Here is a 25753-nt window from a genome sequence, read left to right on the forward strand (position 1 = left end):
TGAGGGCTAATAACGGTCGTCTTGACGTCTTGGTCGCTGAATGAGAAGATGGCAGTAAAACCGAGTGGTTCCAGCACTTAGTAGTGTTTGGAATAAACGTGTAAGAGTACATATCATTGCGGCACCTGTAAACGCCAAGCGTGACTGTCACCAGTGTTCTGAGCTGGGCTAGTTGGTTTCCGTGCATTATAGCGTAACAGCGCAGACAATGTGACGTGCAACGCACTGCCGTTTCCCTTTTTCCCCCCTTCCGTCGTCTACTCTGTTTCACCATAATTTTATTACCAGTTCGGCTTTAATCAGGCTAACTTTGTCAATCTAGATCGCTCTCGCAAAACGAGCTTTGACGGGGTTATCCGTGTACACTTCCAAACCCTAATAAAATTAAAGCATGTCTAAAGATTAAGAGAGGTTGCATTAAGGCGGCCGTTTCTTTGTTGCTTCGCCCAACTGAATTTATTGCGACAAGCGTACACATTGTATGTTTATTTTTTGGGGGGTCTTCAGCGCTCCGGATAATTGTTGGTAATTGTTGTTCAAATATACGAACTTCCGCAGCTAGAGACAGACGCGGCAAGAGAGCAGGAGCAGCAGGAAAGCACGGGAAAGAACAGAGTTTGTAAGCATACGTTATGCTTTGTCTTAATCATTGGGAATGACATAAATCTAACGCATAAACGATGTATTGACACTCTTAATGGTGTCACTCCAACCGCAAGGGCCCGTGCAGTGCATTTTAATAATTTCCAGTTTGCCGTATATGTCTACAGTTTTAGTTTTAATAATTTCCGGTTCGCTGAATATCTCAACTGTTTTAGTCTCTTCAACAGGCTAGTAGATTTATTTCTTATATCCCCGTGAAGAACTTGTAGATACTGTTGAATGAAACCAGTCATTGTTTGCAGATTTTCAAATTCATGACGTAGCTGGATGCTGTCGCTCCGTCATGCCCACCGTCCTGTAATTGTAGCTCACTTGAACTAGGGGTCTGTAACACTGGGCATTTATTTTGTTCCGTAATGCCAACCATTGCACTAAATTTCATAAGGTTTAATTGTTGCATTTAAAAGAGAAAGCAGTTGTAAGCGAATTTTTTATTTGTGGCTGCAGTACAGTAACAGAAATTTTCCAAAATGCAAATGTTAAAAGAAACTACGCTATCAAGTTTACACCTCCGTAATTGAACGATGAAAAACACAGCCAGAATTTTGTAAATTACATCTAAATGCAAACCTCAGTTGGACAAAATGGATGAATTTATGTATGGATTTTGTCCGCTTTATCGGATCTAACGGATGCAGTTTACAAAACGGCGATATCTGCTTTTGGTGCAAAGATACGAATGTGTAAGCTTCGAACTTGTGTGTGTTTTTTTTCTTAAGCGCAGCTCCTACTCTTATTTGCGTTGCTCTTATTTGCGTTGAGCGTCGGTGTGCCTCGGCGTTGTACCTCGTAACCGAGCGAACGAGCCCAGCGGAAGATGAAAACAAACGCGGAGCGCAGCAGGGGATGAAACAAAAGAACGCGAGGGGGAAAGGGGAGGATGAGCGGAGGGAAAAGGGCCTGCGCATGCGCTGAGTTGGCGGCGGCCACGGCATCCGCAGCCGCGTGGGCGATCTCATCTGCGCTTCCGAGGGCGGCCAGGGTGGCGTGAGGTGGCGAGGGTTAGGCTCGTCCGCGGCATTAGCTGCTGAGGTCAGTTGGGCCCTTCCTGCCGGACTGCTCAGCCGCTGCCATGGCGACACTTTAACCCTCTACTGTCCTGTCTCCTTTGCTCGCACTATACCCCCCCCCCACATCAAAATTACGCTTCCAACACTTTCTAGAACTCAACTTTCTCTCTCAAGTGCAACAAATTTCATTCACATCGGTCCAGGGGTTATCTTAGAAAAGCGTTCTTGCGTTTTACATGTATTTGAATAGGCCGGGTTGGTGTTGAGCCTGAGCTAAAGCTTCCTCTTAAAGGCAAGAAGATTCTCTCTGATCAGTGAGGAGGTTGTCCCATGGAAGTATTTCTGCGTTTTACATGTATTTGAGCAGGTGGCATTGGAGTTGCCCACAAGCCAAAGAAATGGGAACAAATATGCACTAAAAGCTTTAATTTGCATGAGAATGTGTTCTTTTCGCAATACTTATATTTTCCGTATTCATGTGGAAAGATACAACCGTCGCCAGAGCATTGCGACTTGACTACTAATGTTATTACCATTGTAAAGTAAAAAAAAATTCCTGAGCCATTCCAATCTGTGATGGTGGATGACCAGCGAAGGTGTTTAGCGCAGGACACAGAGGTGACAAAGAATTTTGAACAAAGGCACGAGATATTTCTTGTCCTAATCGGTGGTCATTGGGACGATAGGTATGCGCACACATTGACGTATCACCTTTGTTATTAAATGTGTCGGTCACGTAACGCAATGAATGCTTCATACCCCCTTAAGCAATGGCTCACAACCCCGTGAAGGCGACCTCCCCATTACGACCACAGAATTAAAATTTAAATATGTCGATCATGTAAAACAATGAATGGCTCATACCCCCTTAAACAATGGCTCATACCCCCGTAAACGCGGCCTCCCCATTACGGCGATAGCAGTGAACATTTACGCTCGAATGACGAGCGGCAGCGGAACAAGTTGTGGAAGAAGAAGACGACGACGAACGCGGCAGCAGTGCCACGAGCGCATTCGCGCGTTTGCGCCGAGGTGCGCCAGCGAAGAAGATGGCGACGCACGAACAATTGCTGATGATGATACTTTATTGTCGCAGACTCCATGAAACCCCGAATCAGAGCCATATACAGATTCGCTGTAAAAACATACGGCATTGCCAAAACACTCGTAGGGAATGTGGGAAAGCAAAGCTATAGAGCGAACACTCCTTAGGGTTATAAAGAGCGCACGGGGTGTTCGATATTCATGAATAGGATGGGAGAGAAGACGAAGCTCTCGGAAATACCGTTAAGCCGAGGAAGATCTTGGGGCTGGTCAGGGTAGCAGAAATCGCTGCTGCTGGAAAGACGAAATCGTAAACAATTTCGAGGAGATTTACACATTGAGGAGATTACACATCAAGCGTTACCCACGTGTACTCCAGGAAGCAGTTCTCCGAGTAACCACTGTTACGTCGGATCGAAACTACATACACTACCGATCTGGTTCTCCTTGATGTACTACTTCGCTGAGTAGCAGTTGGCAGATGTGTACGACTGTCATTGTTCTGTACGTTCCTGCTGTTTAGTCTGAATAGCCTTCGCACGAAGTTGTTCCTGATCTATACCCGATGTTCGGCGACGCTTGGCCTCACGTTTCGCTTCGAGTCTAGCTTTGTGTTCTTGCTAGTTCATTGCCAAGTGCACGTGCCGATCGACCTTACGTTTTGCTTGAAGTTCATCTTGATCCATGGGAAACGCTAGGTGACGTAATGCTACACGCTTTGCTTTGTACATTCGCTAACACTGAAGTGCGTTCTGCAGCACGCCTAAGCCGAGCTTGCTCGACGCGACACTTTTTCTGTGCCGCTATATATACTTCTCGGTTCGCTTTCGTTTAGGGCTCACCTATGTCCGACATCTAATGCGTACCTCTTGGTAATTCGTTTATCTATAGGGGCAAAACGGAGAGGCATACATGACATAAGCCAGACCTACTAATTCTCATTGATAGTACCCCTCACCAAAAGACATCCTGCACGCTGCCAATCGATCAGTTCACAAATCCTGAGCTCATACTTCTCTCACGCAAAGCCCCGCTTGTACATGTAGTGCTCGAAAATACCTGGCACTGTTTTGCGGCCTCCCGAGCTTGAAATGATTAAATCGAAAGCTTTACTAAACGCGTCGAGCCGAGTTTCGTCATCGACAGCAATTTGGCCTTCATTTGACCACAGCTGCGCCGTAGCCTTGGCAACGCATCATGTGACTCGCCGCGCCTAGCTCCGCCGCCGCCGCCGGCTTGGCGCATGCGTCCTCCGCAGCTGGGTCGTCGCCTGACCACGTGACTCACCGCACGCCTGGCTAAGAGGAGCTCCGCGCTCGCCTAGTCAGTGTAAGCTTAGGCCAGGGCCCGTACACTCTCAAGTTCAACTAATGGCCACAGAGGGCGAAAAAATCGACCGCGCGGCGCTGCTAACAAAGCCGACCTAGTAGCATCACCTCGGGATTCGTTCGTTAGTTCCAACATTTCCCGGTAGAGGCGTCGTAATAAGCGCAATTTTATCTTACAAACTTTCTCTTACAATTACCGAAGCATTTTCTTTTACATAAAAACAGGGCAAAATTATCATTGCTAATTATATATTGTACTCTTTGTTAGTAAGTTTATTGTTTCTTCGCCATTATGAACGCAAATAGCGTTCAGCATCATCGATCTTTCACGTGACCTCTGGCCTGGATTTAAAATTTTTACCGGTATTTCCGAGTGCACGGCGGCACGGATTCATTCGTTCGTACACTCAAGACTGGTTGCTTCTTTGTTTCTAAAACTAGTTTCTTGCGCTTCTATGTAACTTGGGGTGAAGTTACGTGTTTGCAAGCGGACATGTAAGCCCGGCAGTTGGGTTTCGGTTGTGAGCCATTCGGAACAGGTCTGCATCGAAACGGGAGCTGGATTTTGCTGCGGCTGACAACGGCAATAACGGTGAGTCGTTTAACACCGCTGCTTCAATCGTTATATAATATCTGTCTCATTACCTTCCAGGTGGGCACAAGTTAACGAACTAGATCCTGCATTACATATGGGCAGTGAGGATCTCAGTTGCTGTTTCCTAAATAAACCTTTACTTGCGAGGCTGTCGTTTGGTTTACACACACAACCAGGAAAAAAAGAGCGATATCGGAACGCGCGCCTCATTTTTCATGTTATTGTAGCCGTGGTTGTAGGTGACTGAGTAGCCTTATCAATATACAGATTAAACTTTTTTTCGAGTCGGCCGGCAACGTCTTTCGTCCACAAAACCGAATAATCCTTTGGTAAAATGAAGTGAAAGTACAGAATTTAATGTATTAAACAGTTGCAAGCATGATACCCATATTTCGTACTTGTTGGTTCCAAATGTTCTTGCTGTTCAGATTGGTTTACCGTAGGGCATTTATTTTTGCAGTAGTGAAGCGGTGCATCACGTTCGTGGAGAAAAATAATGCATCAGTTCTAATAGCTTCATGACTTTCATGCATTTGCTTGAGTAACTAGCAGTGTGATCACTTCTAGAGCATAAATGAACCCACAAATGTTCTCATTTGTGATCTTAATAGTACTTGCGCTGTTGACATGCATTGTAGTTAGGCAGACATCAATTTTATGGGCAATAGCAATATTTATTTAACATGCTGCTTAAGCACCCTAGAATAGACAGTGTACATTTGCATGTGTTCTGTAGTCGCAAATCATTACAACATATATGTCACACCTTTTTGCATTTCATATTGCAAAACTTTGCTTTTTCAATTTCTGATTCAGTCAAAATTTCTGTTCCAGACATGCAGTAATGAGGACGGCACCAGTATAAAGCAACACACTCCACGCACTAAACAGAAGCTGCTGCCTGCTACGACAAGGTCATTGTGTGGACATTGGCTACTACTACAAGGTAAACAACATATGGTTCAGAAATAAATATGTTTGATCTATGCTGTATTGGCTTGCCGTTTGCAGCAGATATGAATGTTTGTTCATATATATGGTTCAGTATAATTGGTTAGAACATATAAAACCCACATAAATTTGGCTAATCTGTGCTATATCTCACGTGTCACCGTTTTGCCGCAACAGAGTCTATGCCAAGCACATCTTGGTCATCACAGGAGCTCCTATCTGCACCAACAGGAAGGGGCTGGAGCCGAATTTGCAAGGCTTTTACACCAAGAACAAAGAAGCACATGCACAAGGATATGGATGAGATATCAAGTCTGCAAAGGACTGTGTTAAGACTGCAAAGAGCTTCAGCCACCATTCCACCAGCACGGACATTTGGCTGAGTCATCCAAGTAACTCAAAAAGGACTTTCTAGAAATTCTTCGTCTTCAGATGCACCTGCAACATCTGACCAAGCATGGACGACGCTGGCCAAAAGATTGAGTTTCATCAGTTCGTCCTTAATCAGCTTCCAAGCCATGTTAATTCCGTTTGTGCGAAGTGTAATTTTTCTTCTATAAATGCAAGCTTTCTCATTGCCCATTTTTGTTAAAGGTTATTCATCCTCATCCAAATATAAAGGTCAACCTTTATATTTGGATATTTCGCTGATACTTAATACCAGTCACTGTCTAGCAGCCTAACATATCTGTAGCAGTATCTTCTAGTGTATGTTGTCATGCGCAATTACTCTCCTGAAATAGCTGATGCAGCATCGGCATGCGTCTTGCATTAACCTATGCACATGTGCTATGCACCATTTTACTTTTCTTGGTGTTTTTAGCCTTCAATGCTTGCAGAGCAGAGTGGCTTCTCTCTTGAATGCAAGCTTTCTCATTTTCCATATTCCTAGTCTCGTTGATGATTGCTCCTCTTCCTTGATAGCCTGGGTCTTTGTGCAAGCTACAGTGAAGTGATTGATTGCAGAATCTGGTTTTGCTGCCACACTTGGTTGTGGTAACTGTGTTACAGATGTGGGGGCCTGGTCAGTTGCATTGGTAAGCAATCCCTCGAGGTAAGCATTTGCTCCTGCAGTCCGCAAAGCGACATAGCCTCCCAGTATACACACACCGTAACTGGTGCGCCCCGTTCGTTCTGGCCTGCTGCAGCCATGGGCAAATTGTGCTTGTGGCCTACCTCGGCCATGATTTGCTCAAAACGGAGACCAGCATATGTGCTTACATGGTTCGAAGTGTATGAAGTTGATAGCCGTATGGGTGGAAAGGCCCGCAAGAATGGCTGCCGAAGGTGATGCCCACAAAAGCGACTTGTCCACATTGCGACAAAGTGGGACACAAAGTGTGAGCCACACATAGCGGCCCCCGAAAGAAAATAAATGTGCAGGTTGGAAAGGAGTTAACGCTAAAATGCCGGGTAGTCCATGTCGCTGTGTTGGTTGCGGCAGCAGATGCCTGCGTCACCTGATTGCTTCGCAATGGAAGTTGCTCATCTTCAACGGCAACTGTTGGTTCAAACAGGGGCAAGGCTCTGTCCAATCTGTTTGTACCGCAGGTTGTCGCTCGTTACCAGACCACCACATGTGACAAAGGCAAGCATTATGCCTGTAAGATGGTTCGTAGCCAATGTATAATGTATTGTCAACCTCAAGCGGTGACTGATTGCCGTTTAATTTTGCTGTTATGTCACTTGGTTACGGTCGCAGTTTTATGTTTTTCGAATATTGCTGCCTGGTCGGTTGCACTGGGAAGCAGCCTCTCGAAGTAAGAATTTGATCCTGCAGTCTGCACAGCGACATAGACTCCCAATTTACGCACACCGTGATTCGTGCTCCCCGTTCACCCTTTCCTGCTGCAGCCATGGGCAAATTGTGCCTCTGGCCTTTCTCGGCCGCGATTAGGCATGAACGGAGACCAGCATAAGTGCTTACATGGTCGGACGTGTATGAAGTTGGGTGGAAAGGCCCGCAAAAGTGGCCGATGAAGGTGATGCCCACGAAAGCGACTTGTCCATATTGAGACAATGTGGGACACCAAGTGTGAGCCACACATTAGCGGCCTCCAAAAGAAAAGAAACATGCAGGCTGGAAAGGAGTCAATGCTAAAATGATGGGTAGTCCATGTCGCTGTGTAGGCTGCGGCAGCAGATGCCTGCGTCACCCGACTGCTTTGCACTGCAAGTTGCTCATCTTTAACAGCGACTGTCACCGCAAACAGGTGGGACACTCTGTCCAATCTGTTTCTGCTGCTGGTTGTTGCTCGTTAGTAGACCACCACGTGCGACGAAGTCGGGCACTACGCCTGTAGGTAGGCAGCTCAATGTACCCTAAGAGACCCGTGTATGTGAATGCTCACTGTTGCCATATGGTTCGTCGCCAATGTATGACGTATTGTCTGAACCTCATGCGGTGACTGATTGCTGTTTAATTTTGCTGTTATGTCACTTGATTATGGTCGCAGTGTTATGTTTTTCGAATATTGCGGCCTGGTCGGTTGAACTGGGAAGCAGCCTCTCGAAGTAAGAATTTGATCCTGCAGTCTGCACAGCGACATAGACTCCCAATTTTCATGCACCGTGATTCGTGCTCCCCGTTCGCGCTTTCCTGCTGCAGCAATGGGCATATTGTGCCTCTGGCCTTTCTCGGCCGCGATTAGGCATGAACGGAGACCAGCATACGTGCTTACATAGTCCGATGCGTATGAAGTTGATAACTACATGGGTGGAAAGGCCCGCAAAAGTAGCTGATGGAGGCGATGCCCACGAAAGCGACTTGTCCATAGCGAGACAATGTGAGACACCAAGTGTGAGCCACACATTAGCGGCCCCCGAAAGAAAAGAAACGTGCAGGTTGGAAAGGAGTGAACGGCTAAAATCTGGGGTAGCCCATGTCGCTGTGTAGGCTGCGGCAGCAGATGCCTGCGTCTCCCGATTGCTTCGCAATGCAATTTGGGCATTTTTAACGGCGACTGTCGCTGCAAATAAGTGGCACACTCTGTCCAATATGTTTCCGCTGCTGGTTCTTGCTCGTTAACCTGACCACCACGTGCGACGACGACGGTGAGCCGTTTACGAGCTCGCGTCAATGATTCCAGCGTATCTCGACATGCAAATTTTATTTCTGCTATTGCACGAGGATGTACACTGCTTGTCTTCTGCCAATAAAGTCGCACGTTCTGTTCACTCACTTGTGGCTTGTTTGTATGGGCGTCAGTAGAGGCTCTTGGCAATTAGAACGCACCAGCTAAGCGGCAGCGAAGGCATTGAGGCATGCCGCATAGCCTGCAGGGCAAGCACGGCACGTACCAGCGTACGCGACCGGCAAAAAACGGCCATATTGAATTTTGCGCTAAAAAAAAAAAAGTTTGCACTTCCGCTTCCGGATTGAGCAACGTCATCTGGCGTCCCCGAAAGTTAGTTCCATGCGCTGCCGCTGCTTATTTTCGAACCACTGCCAAAGGTACAGTTTCCCTTCTCTAAAGTTGTTCTTTATTCTATGCTTAGGCCATGGATGAGAGCGAGGCCGGAACCCCATCTCTGAGCATTGCGCGGGAGCGGGAAGCTTTGAGCCGTCGTCGCCAAGCGGCGTCTGACCACCCCGCGGGTATCGCCCGGCGAGCTGCTTCACTGGGGAGGGTCCGAAATGGAATAGGCGTCGCACCGTCGAGATCAATGTAGTGACCGCGTTCGCACCCTGTCCGTTTGTGCTTCCGCGCTGCGCATGTTCGGGACGTCTCTTTGTATATCTAGCGCTTCCGCTTTCCCTGTGGCACAACAGGCATCGCACCGTCGAAGGATGCGTGTCTACCCAAACCTAATCACAGTCATATCTGGCCACCGACCTAGGCACAGCCGTCGTACCTTGCTAAATGGTGATTATATACCTAAGTATAATAATCACAGCTAAATGAAAGGTTAACCAAGTGAAACCAAGACTTAACCAGGTTAAACTAGGCTTTCGCTTTGCATATCCAGGGTTAGCTGAGCTAAGCCGCAGCCAGTTTTTTCCCCACAGGTTTCTCGCACTGAACGCCCCGAAGCACGCCCCCAACAGCCTTGCTGACGCATCTGTCTCACTTGTGCTGTCCTGTGTGTCCAGAAATGTAAATGAGATAGGAGAATCTGCCGCTACCACAGTTAGCTAGAATACTCTGCTCCGACTAGAAGGAGGAGTAACGCCAACTCCGGCGTCACGGATTCTTCACCTAGAGTTATGACCAGTTGTGTGCTTAGGCGCGGACTCAGCGCGACTCGCGTAGATACTGCGAGACTCGCTCACCCTGTAGAAAGGGTCGAGTGCTCGGTCCGCCAGCGTCCATTGGTTGACGTGCGAGCCGACGATGACGCCCCGCATTCCCAGCTGGCTGACGCACCGCTTCAGCTCCTCGGCGGCCAGCTGTGGGCTCTGCATCGGCACGGTGCACAAACCGACGAACCGATCGGGACGTCGGCTAACCATCGAAGCCACGAAGTCGTTCTGTAGCCGGCTGAAGTCCAGCGCGTCATCTGGCTTGGCCTGCGAAGTCGTTTGAGCTTAAACAAGCTACCGTCATCACAACCTTTCTTTCGCACTTATCACAAAACGAGAGATACAAATAACTTAATAGAAATTATAATCGTTACATTTAAAACAGTTTTATTTATTTACTTATTTTTGTAATCACAATCGTCCAGGTATCATAAAAGGGAGTGCGACAGTAGGAAATTTGTACAGTACTAAATACGTGGCAAGATAGAAGTTATACGAAAAGTAAATTCATGGTAGCACATTTAAGTTAAAGAGTAAATGTTGAAAATGAAAGAAAATGCGCATTTCGGCCCATTACACTAATAATTATTACCACCTCAACTTAAGAGGGAGCTTTAGCTCCAGCCCAACTCTGATGCCGCCTATTCAAATACATGTAACATGCAGAAACGCATTTCTGACATACGAACAGCGATGATTTTAGTGGAGTTTGTTGCATTTGAGAGACAAACTTAAGTTATAGTGAGTGTCGAAAGCGAAATTTGGTTCGTGGCCCGCATATTCTTTATGCAATTTTAAAGAATTAGGCAGTTTAAACGATATAGAAGCACGAAGTTTACAAATTTGTAAGTATGCACCTAGAACTGATATCGCGGCTCCCTAAAGTGCATCCATTAGAGCATCCAAAGCGGACAAATTTCGTAGGCCAGTTTATATATTACTTGAATTTGATACATTTTTACGAGGGTTTTGCAAATGTTCAATTCAGAAATTAGGGGTCTACTTGAGAGCCCTGTATAATACATCAATTTTGTCCGCTTTAGATGTACCATTAGGTCAAGTTTACAGAATTGTGATATCATTTTTCATGGACGAATTACAAAGTTGTAAGCGGGATAGTATCGTTTTCTGAAAATTTGTGTTTGTTGTTAATGTTTAATAAAAAATTTACCACCTCAAGAAACAATTCGCAACAAACAGTCAGTCGACTTTAACCTTTTCTTTTAAATGCAATGAACCTTATCAAATTCGTTGCAGTCGTTGCCGAGAAAAACGATTTCGCCTTTTCCATGTATTTAGATAGGAGGCCCCGAGGTAAAGCTTCGTGAAAGCAAAGACCGCTACTTCCATTCCCTTGTTTGGGTGCCCTTAAAGTTCACAATTTGTTCTGCACCAAAGTGCAGCTGTTAAGAGTTTTGCAGGGAGTGTAGTACCATAGTACGAACTTGACAAATCAGTATGTATTTTCTATACTCACCCTTTTTTGTTCTTACGCGTATTTTATTGAAACTGTCGATTTGTACGGCACAATTTTCGCGTGTCTCTAACAGTTGGATATTGCATTCATGGTGATTGATGCCTCGTAGCTGAGATTTTGTCCTTGCCCACAGCATAGAGTCGACACGTTATGTTAGCCACTGCAGCAGCACCGGATCTATGCCATTTAACTGCTGATGGCAACGTAGTGCCTTCATTTCACGGCGGTGGTTGTATTTTGACGTACACAGAATACACGAACGCATCATGCACGGATAGTTATAGAACAGTTGAAGAAAGCCAGCTGTTCAAAATTTGTCCGGAGTTCAACGCTACAGTGCGCCTAAGAGCTCATAATTCAATTACGAAATTAATTATCTACAATCAATCGCCTATCCTTCGGAACATTTCGAGGCCAGCAAGTGAAGAGTTCAGGCTGATGAAAATAAACTGGTAAGTCCTAAGGGCTGTACTTAAGCGTCTGTAATGCATTATAATTTCTGGCTCGCAAACATTCGTAAAGTGTCTGCCGCCCTCGGCGTTAGAATTCTCCTCATCCAATACATGACTCCCTGTGAACGTTCTCCTTCCGAATGCACCGTCGTTCCTCTTCCTCTGCTTTCACCAATACGCGCCACCCGCTCCGCTCTCTGGATTTCATATGCACCCAATGCGAGCACATGGGTGTTCTTGCATTTCGCTCCCACCGAAATGCCGCCGCCGCGGACAGAATGTGATCCTGCGCCATCGAACTTATCAGCGCAACGCCAAAAATTACTACGCCACCATGATTTCATAAGAATAGGGGCACATACCCAGTAGCTGAACAGTACCGGTGTGGTAGATAGAGCTTGAACTGTGACACCTGCACAAATATACAGAAGGCGTCATGAGTGTCTTGACATATTTTACAGTGCTTCCTTTTGTTCTTTCTTTATATTGTGGCATTTTGGTTCTCGCGACACGTAAAGTAATTTAGCCACCTCTCTCGTCATCAGACGGAGAGTGCCAAGTACGCTAGCAACTGACATACGTGACGTTCATCTTCAGGTATTCTTACGTTGCAGAGGTCACATATAGAGATGTATTTACAACATTTACACAAGAGACAAAGATGCATAAACAACATGGCTGTCGAGAGCGATTCCCCCTCTACACGTCAGATCGTCTTCCTCTGATCGGCGCCGCTCTTGGTGGCGCTGTAACATTACCCCCATCTGTTGTGGCGCCGTCTCGGCGCTAACTGTAAGGGACGTGAACTCGCGGCAAAGGCTTCAGCCAGGACACATGCACAACGTCTGTGGGGGCACGCGAGTTCAGCGGAGCGATCTCGTTGTTCACATCGCCAAACTGACGCAATATCGTGTAGGGCCATGTGTAGCGCAGCAGCAGCTTTTCAGATAAGCCGACGCGGCAACATGGTGTCCATAGATGGATAACAGAGCCAGGAGAAAATGATCTTCTGCGCGGCCTGAGACACAGTGAGCCGGGAGCCGGCAATCTGGCATGCCGTGTGAGCCGAGCGAAGACGTCTTGAGCGTATTCAGTTGGAGTGCTCGTGCAGGAAGGAAGCAGTGTGTCAAAGGGCAAAGGAGGGTGGCGACCGAACAGAAAATAAAAGGATGAAAAGCCAGTGGCCTCGTGACGGGACGAATTATAGGTGAAGGTCACGAAGGGTAACTTGCTGTCCCAATTAGTTTTACATTTATTTTAATTATTTTATATTTTATTATGTTTTATTGCGCAACACAATCTTTATGTCACAATCACTGCGGTCGTCAGAAACGTACATAAAGAGCATGTGTGTCAGCGTACGGCTCAGCCGCTCTGTCAGTCGGTTTGTCTGCGGATGATTGGCGGCAGAAAGCTTCCGCTCGGCAGAACAGGAGCGAAGCTGGTCTTCAACTACTCGGGACAAGATGCGGAGGAGATGCCGGGGTGCACCCTGCCGGAGGATGACGTCATGTAAAAGGAAATTTGCCACCTCAATTGCACAACTTATGAACAAAGCTCGCGTGATTACGTACCGGGTCGCGTAATCAGTCGCGACAACGGCCAACTTATCGCCAGATTTCGACGTCGGAAAAGGGCCGAGAAAATCGAGACCAGCGCGAAAAAAATGGTTGTGAGGGCACATGGTGGGTGAAGGCGTCCAGCGGGCCGCAGAGCAAGCTTTTCTGCGGCGCAGACAGAGCCCACAGGCTGCAGCATAGCGGTACAAAGCGGTACAGGCCTGGCCAGTAGAAGCGGCGCTGTATGCGGTCGTAAGTACGTGAAACGCCGAGGTGGCCTGCTGTAAGGGCGTCATGCAACTACTCAAAAACTGATGCCCGGAGATGGCGTTGTACAGCGAGTAAAAATTCTTGTCCTACAGGGCCTAAGCTGCGACGGAGAACGTCTTCGCGTAGCCCGAACATGCGCAGCGTAGGCTCCCATTGTCCAGAATGGAGACGATCGATGAGAACGCGTAAGTAGTCATCACGCCGTTGTTCAGTGCGGTTGTAGTGGAGATCAGAAATGGCCAGGACGCAAGAATCACCGTCATGCGTATCATATTCAGGGTGGTCGATAGGATGACGAGAAAGGCAGTCGGCTTGCTTGTTGAAATGACCTGATTCGTATAAACCAGCAAATGAATATTCTTGGAGCCGTAGCGCCCATCTACCCAATCGTCCAGTGGAATCTTCAAGGGAGGAGAGCCAGCACAAAGCGTGCTTATCGATAACCACGGAAAATGTGCGGCCGTATAAGTAGGGGCGGAATTAGGGAACTGCACAATCTAACGCCAGGCACTCTAGTTAGGGAATTTTGAAAAATTCCTCTCGGCGGATGACAGGAGGCGGCTGATGTATAGAATTACACGCTTTGCGTTTCAGTTTTAGTTTCAGTTTCAGTTTATTCTTTTAATACAATGAATTGGTAAGATACAATATACAGGCGAGACTAGGCGCTACGCTGCCATTGAACAGGCACAGCCCCAATTCCATTGCCACTGACATCCGTGAAGTGCAGAGGGGGTAGATGAACAGGGACGATGGTCGACGAGCTGATGGCGAAAGGGACTGGTGTCGTCGGAAGGAAGACGTGAGACTATTCCAAGGAGCACGAGGGTCATTGTTTGGCTGCTGCAATGCCAATGGAGGATGGTAACGACGCTCACTCAGTTCAGGGCGATAATAACTGGTCAATGACGTTCGCAGAGGAGACACTATGGTTGTTGCAATGGCGAGCAAAGTGACCGACACGCCGGCAGGCAGAACAAATTGCCCGATTGTCTGTGGTTGGCCACCCGGCTGGATTTTGGTATAGCGTGCAGGATGCCGCGGACCAGCAGATGGACCTGGAGCATGAGACAGGTGTGAAGCGGCAACGGCACATACAGAATGAACTCCAAGGTTAGCCAGCTCTTCACTGACTATTGCCTGCACAAATGGTGCTCTAGGTAAGTTGTGCGGCTCGCTGGGGTGGGTAAGAAGGCTGTAGGTGCCATGGCTTAAAGTTCTCGCGACGCTATCTGCCTCAGGTCATGTGATAATAATGGTCGCTGCACTACTAGCTTGTTGTCACAAGAGGATGTCGCAGCTGTGTTCGGCAGACGTGCGAATGGCGTTGCAATGCGGCGGCTCTTGACATGCTCAAAGCGTTCGCACTCTTTTATGATGTCCAGTACTGTTTCACAATTTTTGCACATGAGCAGGTTGAAAGCATCATCAGCGATGTCCTTCGGTACATGCCCAACCTTGTCTGACTCAGCCATATCACTGTCGGCCTTACGGCACAATGCCAGCACGTGTTGTATGTGAGAGACGTATGTTTCTGTGAACCTGTCGGCGCGGGTCGCTAGTTTTTGTTTAGCCGTGCTCTTTCGCCCAGCTCGACGGCCAAACAAATCCCTCAGCTACTGTTTGTACGTCTCCCAGTCATTAAGCTCTTTCTCGTGATTGTCATATACACCTTCGCCGTGTCTTGTAGGTAGAAGACCAAGTTAGCCAGCACAATCGTCGGATCCCATTGGCTGTGGGCATCTACAAGCTCATACGTGGCGATCCAGTCTTCCACGTTCAGGTAGTGGATGCCGCAGAACGTTCCCGAATCCCGCGGCTGAGTCGGCACAACCGTCGGTGTTGTAGGCGTTGATTTGGGCTGTGCCATGTCGGGTCCTGTTTCGTCCGTCATGTTGTGCAGTCCGAGGTGATGACCGCTATGAAGCTCCGTTTTTGCTTCTCGTAGGTACCCTGCGCTTCCACCAATTTGTTACGCTCCAGAAGTCACATATAGAGATGCATTTACAATATTTACACGAGAGACAACGATGTATAAACAAGATGGCGGTCGAGAGCGATTCCAACTCCACACGTCAAATCGTATTCTTCTGACTGGCGCCACTCTTGGTTGCGCCGTAACAATATATAAAGAAACGACTGTTTAGCCTCACAGCGAAATTCTACGTCAGCGCTGCTTCTACATGATATGTGATCACCTTCAGGATAGGCCCGTGTCATTGCCAGAATAATAATAATAGTAACTTCTTTATTACCATCAGTAACGGAAGAGACTGCGGGTAAAAGTCGCTTTAGAGGCAAGTGACTTGACTAAAGCCCGCAGCCTCCTTTACAAGGTAAACAGCGATTGAACAGGGTATATATATATACGTATATATAGCAATTGACTACATGTGACATATGGACAAAAAATAAAGTCAAAAGCACAAATATGCTGAAAAGCGCTCAATTATTTAAGACTGAGTGACAAAATGCTCACGGACAGCTCGTACATCAGATATATAAACATCAAGACTTGATTTCAGAACCAAGTTTAAAAGCGTTCGTAGTGCGCATGATCTCTTTTGTGTAAAATAATTGGCTCGCGAAGTGACCACCTTCCACTGTTCCGTACACCTTGTGACGTAATAATGTGTATTCCTGTTGAGATTAGATAACTCATGAAGAAACTTTAAATTCTCTTTTACCTCCCATTTGAAAGCTTGATTTACCTTGCAAATATAGAAGGTTAAACAGGGGTATTATATTTGCTTTCGGAATGAAGTCTCATGTGTGGGCATTGCAAGGTAAGTTAAATAGTGCTTGGAGAAATTTTTTCTGATATATATGTATCTTCTCTAGATTCGTACATGATGTGGCACCCCACACGAGGGGACAGTAATAAAATGTAGAAAAAATAGGGTGTTGTAAACAAGAACCTTGATTCTGTAAAGTAAAAGAGGGCTTAGCCTCATCATCATCCCAACTACACGAGATGATTGGCCCAATATCGATTCCATGTGCATGTCGCATATCATACTTTGTGTGAAAACAACACCAAGTGTTTTAAACCTATCTACAATTTCTATGTTTACATCGTCATAAACTAGGTTGATGGAACAGATTATTTGCTTAGATTTCGGCCTAAAGATTACTGCTTTTGTTTTGTTTATATTGATTTCTAGACAGTTTTGTTTTGACCAGACATGAAAAGAATTTTCAGAGCAGTGTTAGCTTTATTCTGAAGGCTACTAGAGTCAGGCGATGAAAAAAATATACTTGCATCGTCTGCGTACATTGCGTATTTGCCATCTTTATAGATATTTACTAGGTCATTCATATATACAATAAACAGGAACGGGCCAAGAATACTACCCTGAGGAACGCTTCTGGTGATATGTTTCAAATTCCAGCGGCTATTGTTTATTTCAACATATTGATAGCGATTATCAAGATAAGACTTGGCAAGGCTTACACAGTGCCCTCGTATACCGTAGGTTTCAAGCTTATCAAGTAGAACAGAGGGAAAGATGCAATCAAATGCTTTAGTAAAATCAATATAAATACCAAGTACAATGTTCTTAGTTTGAAATTGTGATGAAATAAATTACTTTTGATGGAGTAGTGCTAATTCCGTAGACTGTCGTTTCCTAAATCCAAATTGGGCTGGAGAAATTAGGCTGTGCTTGTCAGAAAACTTTGAAACCTGCATTAGTATTAGTTTTTCTAGCCCTTTCGAAAAACACGTAATATAGAAATGGGTCTCTTATTTTTATTGTCATTAACGTCACCTTTGTTGAACAATACCAACACTCTGGCTATTTGCATCCATTTAGGAAAGATGGCGCTTGACAAAGATAAGTTAAAAATATAGGTAATGTATGGGGAAATGATATCAAGCACGTAAATAATAGGGCGAACCTATATGCCTTCTGCATCGCAACTAGAGCTATTTTTTAGTGAAAGGAAAGCCAGTGTCATTGGTGTAGGCAGGGGAGGGGGCAGATTGGGAGTCGAGCCCCTCTACTGAAATTTTCTTACGAAACAGCCCCTCTTTCACACGGAACAGAAAGTTTCAGGGGGTGAGCTCCGACAAAGCAGACATAGATGAAAGGGAAAGTCCGAAGAGGGAGAAGGAGGTTGTCACCGTACCTAGAACTAAAGCCAATCCAGTATGATAGAGAGAGAGAGAGAGAGAAGGGGTTATTGTGGGAAAGGAGGAAAGGCTGGCACTATCTTCTGCAACTCATGCGGGAGCACGGCTCAGCGCCAGCAGGGTGGGGGAGATGGGCTTAAAAGAAAGAGAGGGTAAGAGGGAGAAAGGTGGAAGGTCGTCCCAGCAGCATCAGAGCAGCCCGGCCGTGAGGGCCCAGTGGGTTCGACCGGAGGAGTAGGCTGAAGGTAGACCGTATAGGAGGTGGCCCAGTAGAGAGAGCCCCGACGAGTCGAGGTACTCGACGACACTTGGGAAGGCCGGTAGCTGATTACGACAGGGCAAGAGGATATCTTCCTGTCGTGAACATGGGAGCCTCAGGCGGTGGAACTCTTGCAGAAGTCGGCCTCGGTGCTGCAGGTGAGCACGGCAGGCCAGCAGGAGGTGCGCCAGAGTCTCTGGTTCACCACAAGAGGCACAGACTGGCGAGGTGGCTTTCCAGTATGCCCACAAGCGCTGTCGTGTATATAGTAGTACCGTTTTCTCGCCTTCTCACATCACTTTTTCCCTATCGCCCCCCCCCCCCCTCACGCCCTCACGCCCGCTTGTATGGGAACTGCGAACGAAAAGTGGCAACGCTGTTAATCACTCATTTTGCGACTGCGTCGGTTCCATTCATTCTCTACCTCCTCTCCCCCTCCTCTCTACCATTCTATCTAGCTTCCATCTGGAAGTAACCGCTGCAATTTCTGCAGTAGTTTTGCTAGGTGTCACGGAATATTACAGCTGTCAAGAGGCTAATCAAGAGGTCAAGAGGCTACTCCGGAATAGTTCGTACCATCTGGAATTCTTTAACGTGCACCTAAAACTATGTACATGGGCGTTTTCGCATTTCGGGTCAACCGAAATGCGATCGCCATGGCCTGGATACGATGCCGCGACCTCGTGCTTGGCAGCCAAACACCATCTCACCTAAGCGACCGTGGCGGGTTGTAACGCGGAAAACGCCGTGGAACATTTTCTATAGTATTTTCTGATCAGCATTGAGGGTGTAGTCGTGCTCAAGAAACATGCTACATGCAGTGAGAGGTGAGCGTGATAGCGAGCATACGCCGGTATTAATGGGAAGCAGGCGGCAAGCACAGCTTTCGCTGTAAGAACGTAATATTTTGGTTTATCAAGCTGATGTTTTTGCGGTTCATGTTTTACGAAGCGTCAAATTATTTTTACGGTAAAACATGATGTCCGAGTCTACGCCTCAGCGACGGCTACCTCCAAGTAACACAAACCGATCTCGTAGGCCATGCTTTTGCTGGCCGCATAAGCCAGGCTTTTATTTTTAGCCGCGCCGAGCAAAATGGTTGGCGTATTCCAGTAGTGCTATTACCCTGATATGGTATGGTATGCAGAACTTTATTGAGGTCCTGAGGGATCAGTCTGGGACAGATGCGGGCCGTTCCCACGTCAGGACAGAGAGGCCGAGCCCCTCTGCTGTCATACGGGCCCTCCGGTTGGTCCTCCACCACTTCACTGTGCAGCATCCGCTGTCACCACTGTTCACCTTCAGAACCGTCATTGGCCTACGACAAGCAGCGCCAAAGCATGTGTTCTAAATAGAGCAAACCCCCACACGTACTACAATAAACTGAACCCAGAAGTCCGGATTAATTTTATTCATGACGACAGGGTTAGGCTACGTTCGTGTCTGCAGAAGCCTTAATGTAACCGCCTGTGGCCTATTTAATTTAGAACGTGGCAGGGGGAATGCCCTGCGTCCTAAGTAATAGTGCGTGATGATCTCGTTGTAGGTTAACAGTTGGTCCCTGAACTCAGGAGCGGGAGATTCAGCCCATTCAGGGAGTACACGGCACACTAATGCTCGTGCTTGCCTGCGCGCCACCTCGTTGAGGTTACGTGGGGCTCCGTCCACTGTCCCCATGTGCACCGGCAACCAAGTAACTGTATGCGAAGTGATATCCCTACTCTGCAGCACTCTGCATGCCGGTTCCGCAGCAAGTCCTCTAGAAAAGGCTTTAATCGCAGATCGCGAGCCAATAAACACCAAAACTCTTCTTGAATCAATTAGTGCTAGAGCTATAGCCACCTGCTCAGCAACCCCAGGATCTTTGGTATAAATGGAAGCGGCATTTCTAACACTCATTTTGCCATCTACCACCACCACCACGGAATAAGCATTTTTCCCATTAATCCATGCGGCGTCAACAAACGCAGACTCCTCGTCCTGATCCTTTGCCTCTCGCAATAAAGCCCTAGCTCTCGCGACCCGCTCGCCTACATTGTGCGGAAACGGACGAACCATGATATTTGCCCTAAGGTTCACGTTCAACTCGTGTAGGGGTGCCCTATTGTGCGACACAGCCACCGATTCAATTGACTCTAAAATATACCTACCCGCTGGTGTACCTAGCAACCCTCTGTGCAGTACGCTGAGCCTCGGCAATTTCATCTAAAGTATTATGCAAACCCAGTCGTAACAACATATTGTTTGACGTAGTCATAGGCAGACCAAGCACAGCCTTGACGGATTTTCTGATTAATGCTTCTAATTTATTTTTCTCCCCCCCCCTATTCCAATTTAGCATAGCTGCCACGTACGAAAAATGACACATAATAAATGCGTGAACTAAGCGCATCGCACCTTCTTCTCCTTATTAGAGATCCTTCTTATAAGTCTTTTGGCCGCCTCCGTCTTGGTAATTCGCTGAATGGTTCTAATGTTCGATCCGTTCGCTTCAAGTACAAAACCCAAGACCCTGATTGCTTCAACTTTGGATATCACCGACCCTTCCCTAGTATGAATTCTAATGCAAGGCTCAACATCAGCTACCCAACCCTTCGGCCTACGACCTATCTTCTTAGATTTGAAGGTCAATTGCTGCGACTTTTTAGTGGAGCACTTGAGCCCCATGAGACCCAGATACTCCTCCGTAAGCGTTACCACCTTCTGCAGCCTAGCCTCAAGCTCTCCATCACTACCATCGACACTCCATATAGTAATGTCATCCGCGTAGATAGAATATCCAATACCCTGGACAGTGTCCAGTGTATTAGCCAACTTCGACATCGCCAGATTTAATAACATAGGCGAGAGTATTGATTCCTGTGGAGTACCACGGCAACCCAATTTAAAGACTTCCGACTTTATCTCCCCAAACCTGAGACATGTCCTTCTATCCATAAGGAAAACGTTGACAAAATGAAAAACCGCTACTCCACATACAAGTCCGATAGCACCCTTAGAATGAAAGAATGTCGGATTTTATCGAAAGCATTTTTCCACATCAAGTTCGATTGATGCATTAGTATCCTTTGTCTGCCGGTCAAGAAGCTTATGCTTAATCCTGATCATAGCACTCTGAGTCGAGAGGCCGGGCCGAAATCCTATCATCGAGTGGGGAAATACCCCATTGCCTTCAACATAACGCGTTAGCCTACTTAAAATGACATGCTCAACGACTTTCCCCAAAGACGATGTCAGAGAAACGGGCCTGAGATTTTCAAGCCATATGGCCTTGCCCGCTTTGGGTATCAGAAGAGTAGTTGCAAGTTTCCACTCTTGCAGGAAAGAGCATTCGTTCCAGCGGCTATTGACCTGCCGCATAAGGAACTCAGTTGACCCGTCGTCTATATTCCGTAACATTATTCGTAATGCCATCCGGCCCTGATGCTGATCGACCATTAAGGTTCTGCAGCGCCATCCTTATACCACTTTCAGTAAATCCCTCAACCATAACTGTATTTTCCTCCCCACTATATTCCAAAATCACGTCATATGTATCGTGTCAGGTCTACAGCGGAAAGTATCTCTCAACCAAATCCATAAGCAACTACTGCTTCGTGGAGTCCCGACACGCATGTTGGACCAGCTTACTTATCAGTCCTCTGATTATATTTAGCGTTTGTCTCATATAGAAAATGTCTTACCAAACTCCACGCGCCTCCCTTCTTAATGCGACCATCAGTAGAATTGCATACTTCGTCCCATTGCTGCTTCCACAGTACCCGACAATGGTCTTCTATTTCCTGATTTACCGCTGCTATACGCTTTCTAAGCCTTCTATTCAATTTCTGACCCTTTCATCACGCTGACATCGACTGCTTCGCTCCCAACAAATGCGCCAGGTGACTATCCATGTGTTCCATGCCAATATCGGTCTGAACCTCTTTAGTGGACGCCTCGACGTCACTTTTAAGCTGACTAGTCCACTGTTGCAAGGTGAATTCATTTCCCTCACATTCGATTCTCTGAGCTCGTCGCTTCCTAAAGGAATCCCAATCAACCATCCTGAATGTGCGTTCCTTTTTATAAGCCACTGCCAAAGTAATCATAAGCACGTAATGAGCGCTACCAAAATCTATATTATAATTGGACCAGGACGGACACACCACCCTCGAACAAAAGTGAGATCAGGTGTCGAATCTCTACATGTCGACGTGCCACATCCAAGGGGATACGAAGGGTCTGCAATCGGAGTTAAATGCAAGTCTAGTACGTGCTGCCATAGTCTCTACCCCTTAATAGTGCTATAAACATACATGATAGGGTGCATTAAAGTCCCCTCCAATAAGCAATGGCGCATCCTTAGCCAGGCTGGTTGCGTTGGTCAAGTGATATGTGAAACTCTGTTTCGTGTCCCGAGGGCTACTGTACAGGTTAAGCAGGTAAACGCTCCTCTGACATGACCTTTGCCGACCTAAAATTACATCCACCATAATATATTCAGTCTTGAAATTCGCCATGTGAAGTTCATGTCTAATATAAGACAACCTCCTATTAATGAGAGTTGCAAGTCCTCTGCCCTGTTCATTATCCTTAACCTCCCCTTTGAAATCCGTTAAGGTCACATTAGACGCCAGTGTTTGCTGTAACATAGTAACTTCGGGTTTTACGCCGCGCGTTCTAACAAACTGCTGCAGAGACGCCTTCTTATGAGTGAACCCCCTACAATTCCACTGCCAAATACTAAATGGACTATTTAGTAGAGCCATCTTGACCACGGAGATTCGGTGAACTAGTGTTGAGCTCAAGTCCACTCGGCGACTTACACTGCGGGACAAGCGGCCAAGAGCACTCCCGCTCCATAACAGGGACCACCGCCTCGTTTAGATATATTTCAATTTTGCCTAATCTCTGATCCGTGATATTTTCCTGCTCTTCCATCCGCTCCAGTCTACTAGTGATCTGATTTACACTTTCTTGCAATGCCGCCATCATTGCTTCAAGCTCGGAACCGACTTTACCCTGAATCCGCACCGTCGAGGATAGGGCCCTGTTTTTCGGAGCAGGCGTCCGCCATGTTCTCTTCTGCAACCTCGCCAGACCTCGGTACCTCAACGGAGTCATCATGTATGCTTGCCTGTCCTAAGTACCGGTGTTACCGGAAGGTAAGCCGCTCCTAAGTTCAGCTATATCTTTGATAAGCCCGTCAATGGATGCTTTTAAGCTACGATTCTCTTTCTCCAATTGCGCAATTCTATCCCTACTCCTATTACCGTCCACATGCTCCTGGCGCTGCTCACAGGCTCGGCCGGCGCTGGTGCCGTCCTTGACCTTGTCAGCCCAGTTGGTATGGGCTCCAGCTGCGCTGCCGCCTCCACCAGCTGCCGGAAAGTGCACCCACGCCTACCTAGAAACGGAGCGGCTCCTGGTGGGTGGAGCCCCAGACGACGGCCGCTGCCTCGAACGGCTCCTAGAGCGCGAGCGCACCTCAGAGCGTTGGCGGGCACTCGCCAGCTGCACCATCTCGGCTGCCTCCTGTTCCGCCGTTAGCTCCGCCCTGGCTCTCTCCTGTCGTCGAACATGCACGACGTAGGGAAGCTGGTACCGTTGTCTGCATTGTTTATCCGCGGTCAGGTTTCGGCCACCACAAAATTGGCAGCAAGGCACACAGTTGTGATCCTCTTCAGGGTTCCGAGCCCCGCATTCTCGGCATTCAAAACAATCGGGTGCCGGACAGACATCCACATGATGTCCAAGCTTGCCACACACATAACATGCATTCAACTGCTTTCGATACAGGAAACACCGGACCAGGGTTGGCCCATATTTGACAAAATTGGGCACTTTTAACCCATCGAAAACAATGATAACTGATCCTGTATTCTTCATTATTTTGGCCGCCATAGCCAGCGGATTGCGATCGTTAACGATGTTCCGCTCAAGTGTCGCTTAGCCTTCTATAATGTCCACATTGCGAACAACCCCATTACACGTAGTGTTGGGGGCCGTATCGTACGCGTTGACTTCAATATCCTTCTCTGACATTCTGATTAACCTGAGTCACACATATCGTTCAGCGTTGCTCCTTTCTGGCGTTCTAGCCACCAATATATTTTGCATAAAGTTAGGGCAGACAGCATCTTCCCTAATCTGCTCAATACTGAGGCCTGCCGCCTCTATGATTGCCTTGCCCACCGCTGTAGGGCTAACTTTCTCCAAATTCAGTCCACCCCGTGGGCGAATGACTATTTTGATGTGTTCTTGTGACATCGGTGGCATGCGCGACGCCTTCACAATGAGATTCTTGATTGCCGAGCTTCCGCGCCGTTCAGCTGCGCCCCGTCGTTCAGGCACCTCGCTTTGTGAGCCAGCATCACCCAATCGAGGCCTCCTCGTAACTCTAGATTTTTGGCTGGACACTGTCCGCCATCCCAGGTCTTCAGTAAAGTCCTCCGCGAGGAGCACTTCCCCTTCAACGTGCATTGTCAGACGCGCGCGTCCCGCCGCGCTAGGTCTACCAGACGCTAGCTCTCGGCCAGTGTGGCGTGAGCACAAAAGTTCCAATTAAGTCGAAAAAAGGGGTGGCCCACTTCAAAATCAGGTATCCGCTGAATCATCTAGTCTTCACCGATTCGATGATATTGCGGGCATTTATTGTGCGCTTCTTCGTCATCTGTACATTATCATCATCATGTGTGTGCTCCTCTTCTTCATCGTGCGGGTAGTCGCGTCATCATAGTGGACTGGGCCGAGGGTCTTTCGCCGCGTCTCTCAGGATCAATAAAGGTCGGCCCTTAACTGTAACGTCACAAGTGGTGGAGGAGCTTCTTGGTCCCCCGTCCTCTGCACGCCTGGCATATTCTTTGGAGTTTCGTTCATGTCGCCGCTTGTGCCGACTGTCCGCCAACATGTTGCAGGAGGAGCAGCCTGGTGCTTCTACTGTAACCATCTCAACACCGCAAGCCGCACCTTCTCTGATCATCAGTGGCCACCACCGTGATCCCCATATGTTCGCTGGTCTTCGCGGTGAAGATGTTGAGGACTGGCTGGACTCAATTACATTACGAGCGCGTAAGCTCTGCTCATTGGTGGGATCACCTACTCAAGCTCCGCCATGTCTCGTTCTATCTGACGGGTGTGGCGAAGACCTGGTTTTTAAACCATGAGATTGATTTCTCCGATTGGACCACCTTCAAGCGGCAGCTTCCACAAATATTTGGAACACCGGCGGTTCGCTCTGCCCTTGAGAAGAAAACTCTGGATGCTCGCAAACAACACTCCGGTGAGTCATACACATCGTACATCGAGGATGTGCTTGCACTCTGTCGCCGAGTCAGTGATGCTATGGCTGAGTCGGACAGGGTGCGTCATATTCGTAAAAGCATTGGGACTGTGGCCTTAAACGCGCTAGCCGTCAGAATTCCGGCTAGAGTCGCTGACATCGTCTTGACGTGCCAGCATCAATTGTACCAAATTTGCACCACAACATGACCAAAAAAGGCACGGAAGCTTCGGAAAAGACGGACCCATAAAAGCCCACAAGCCTCCTTCGAACTTCGTCGTCGTCCTTCCTATTACCCTGATGCTGGCACCCATTCACGGCACAATTCGACAGTGGCATTTTGCGTCCGAGAGAGGCCACAGTAGCTGGGGTACTGACTCGGAAACTCGCGCGGGCGTACAACAGCCCCCATGTGCGCCGCTATGCATTGAACAGCTGTGCCCGCTCTGTCGCTCCACTCGTTAGCACGAAGACACCATCACTTGTTAGCGTGCAGTTTCTAACTT

General features: G+C 47.5%; 1 protein-coding gene and 1 long non-coding RNA gene across 4 annotated transcripts in view; one reads left to right on the forward strand and one right to left on the reverse strand.

Moving 5' to 3' along the window:
- LOC135901437 (2-amino-3-carboxymuconate-6-semialdehyde decarboxylase-like) overlaps window positions 1–25753 on the reverse strand; it is a 94825-nt gene that overhangs the window by 32266 nt on the left and 36806 nt on the right. For 2 of the 3 annotated variants that reach the window (XM_065431241.1, XM_065431242.1), the window contains exons 3-4: window positions 12126–12175; window positions 9865–10101 (exon numbers count right to left, since the gene is read on the reverse strand). In XM_065431241.1, the coding sequence (XP_065287313.1) occupies window positions 9865–10101; window positions 12126–12175 (287 nt within the window). The remainder of the gene's footprint in view (window positions 1–9864; window positions 10102–12125; window positions 12176–25753) is intronic. The other variant, XM_065431244.1, reaches the window with a different exon arrangement.
- Window positions 4167–6193, forward strand: LOC135901438 (uncharacterized). Its single transcript, XR_010564124.2, has 3 exons — window positions 4167–4637; window positions 5475–5586; window positions 5769–6193. It is a non-coding gene; the product is annotated as an uncharacterized lncRNA (long non-coding RNA).

This window comes from Dermacentor albipictus, chromosome 1 (genome assembly GCF_038994185.2).
Source record: "Dermacentor albipictus isolate Rhodes 1998 colony chromosome 1, USDA_Dalb.pri_finalv2, whole genome shotgun sequence".
Classification (NCBI taxonomy): Eukaryota; Metazoa; Arthropoda; class Arachnida; order Ixodida; family Ixodidae; genus Dermacentor; species Dermacentor albipictus.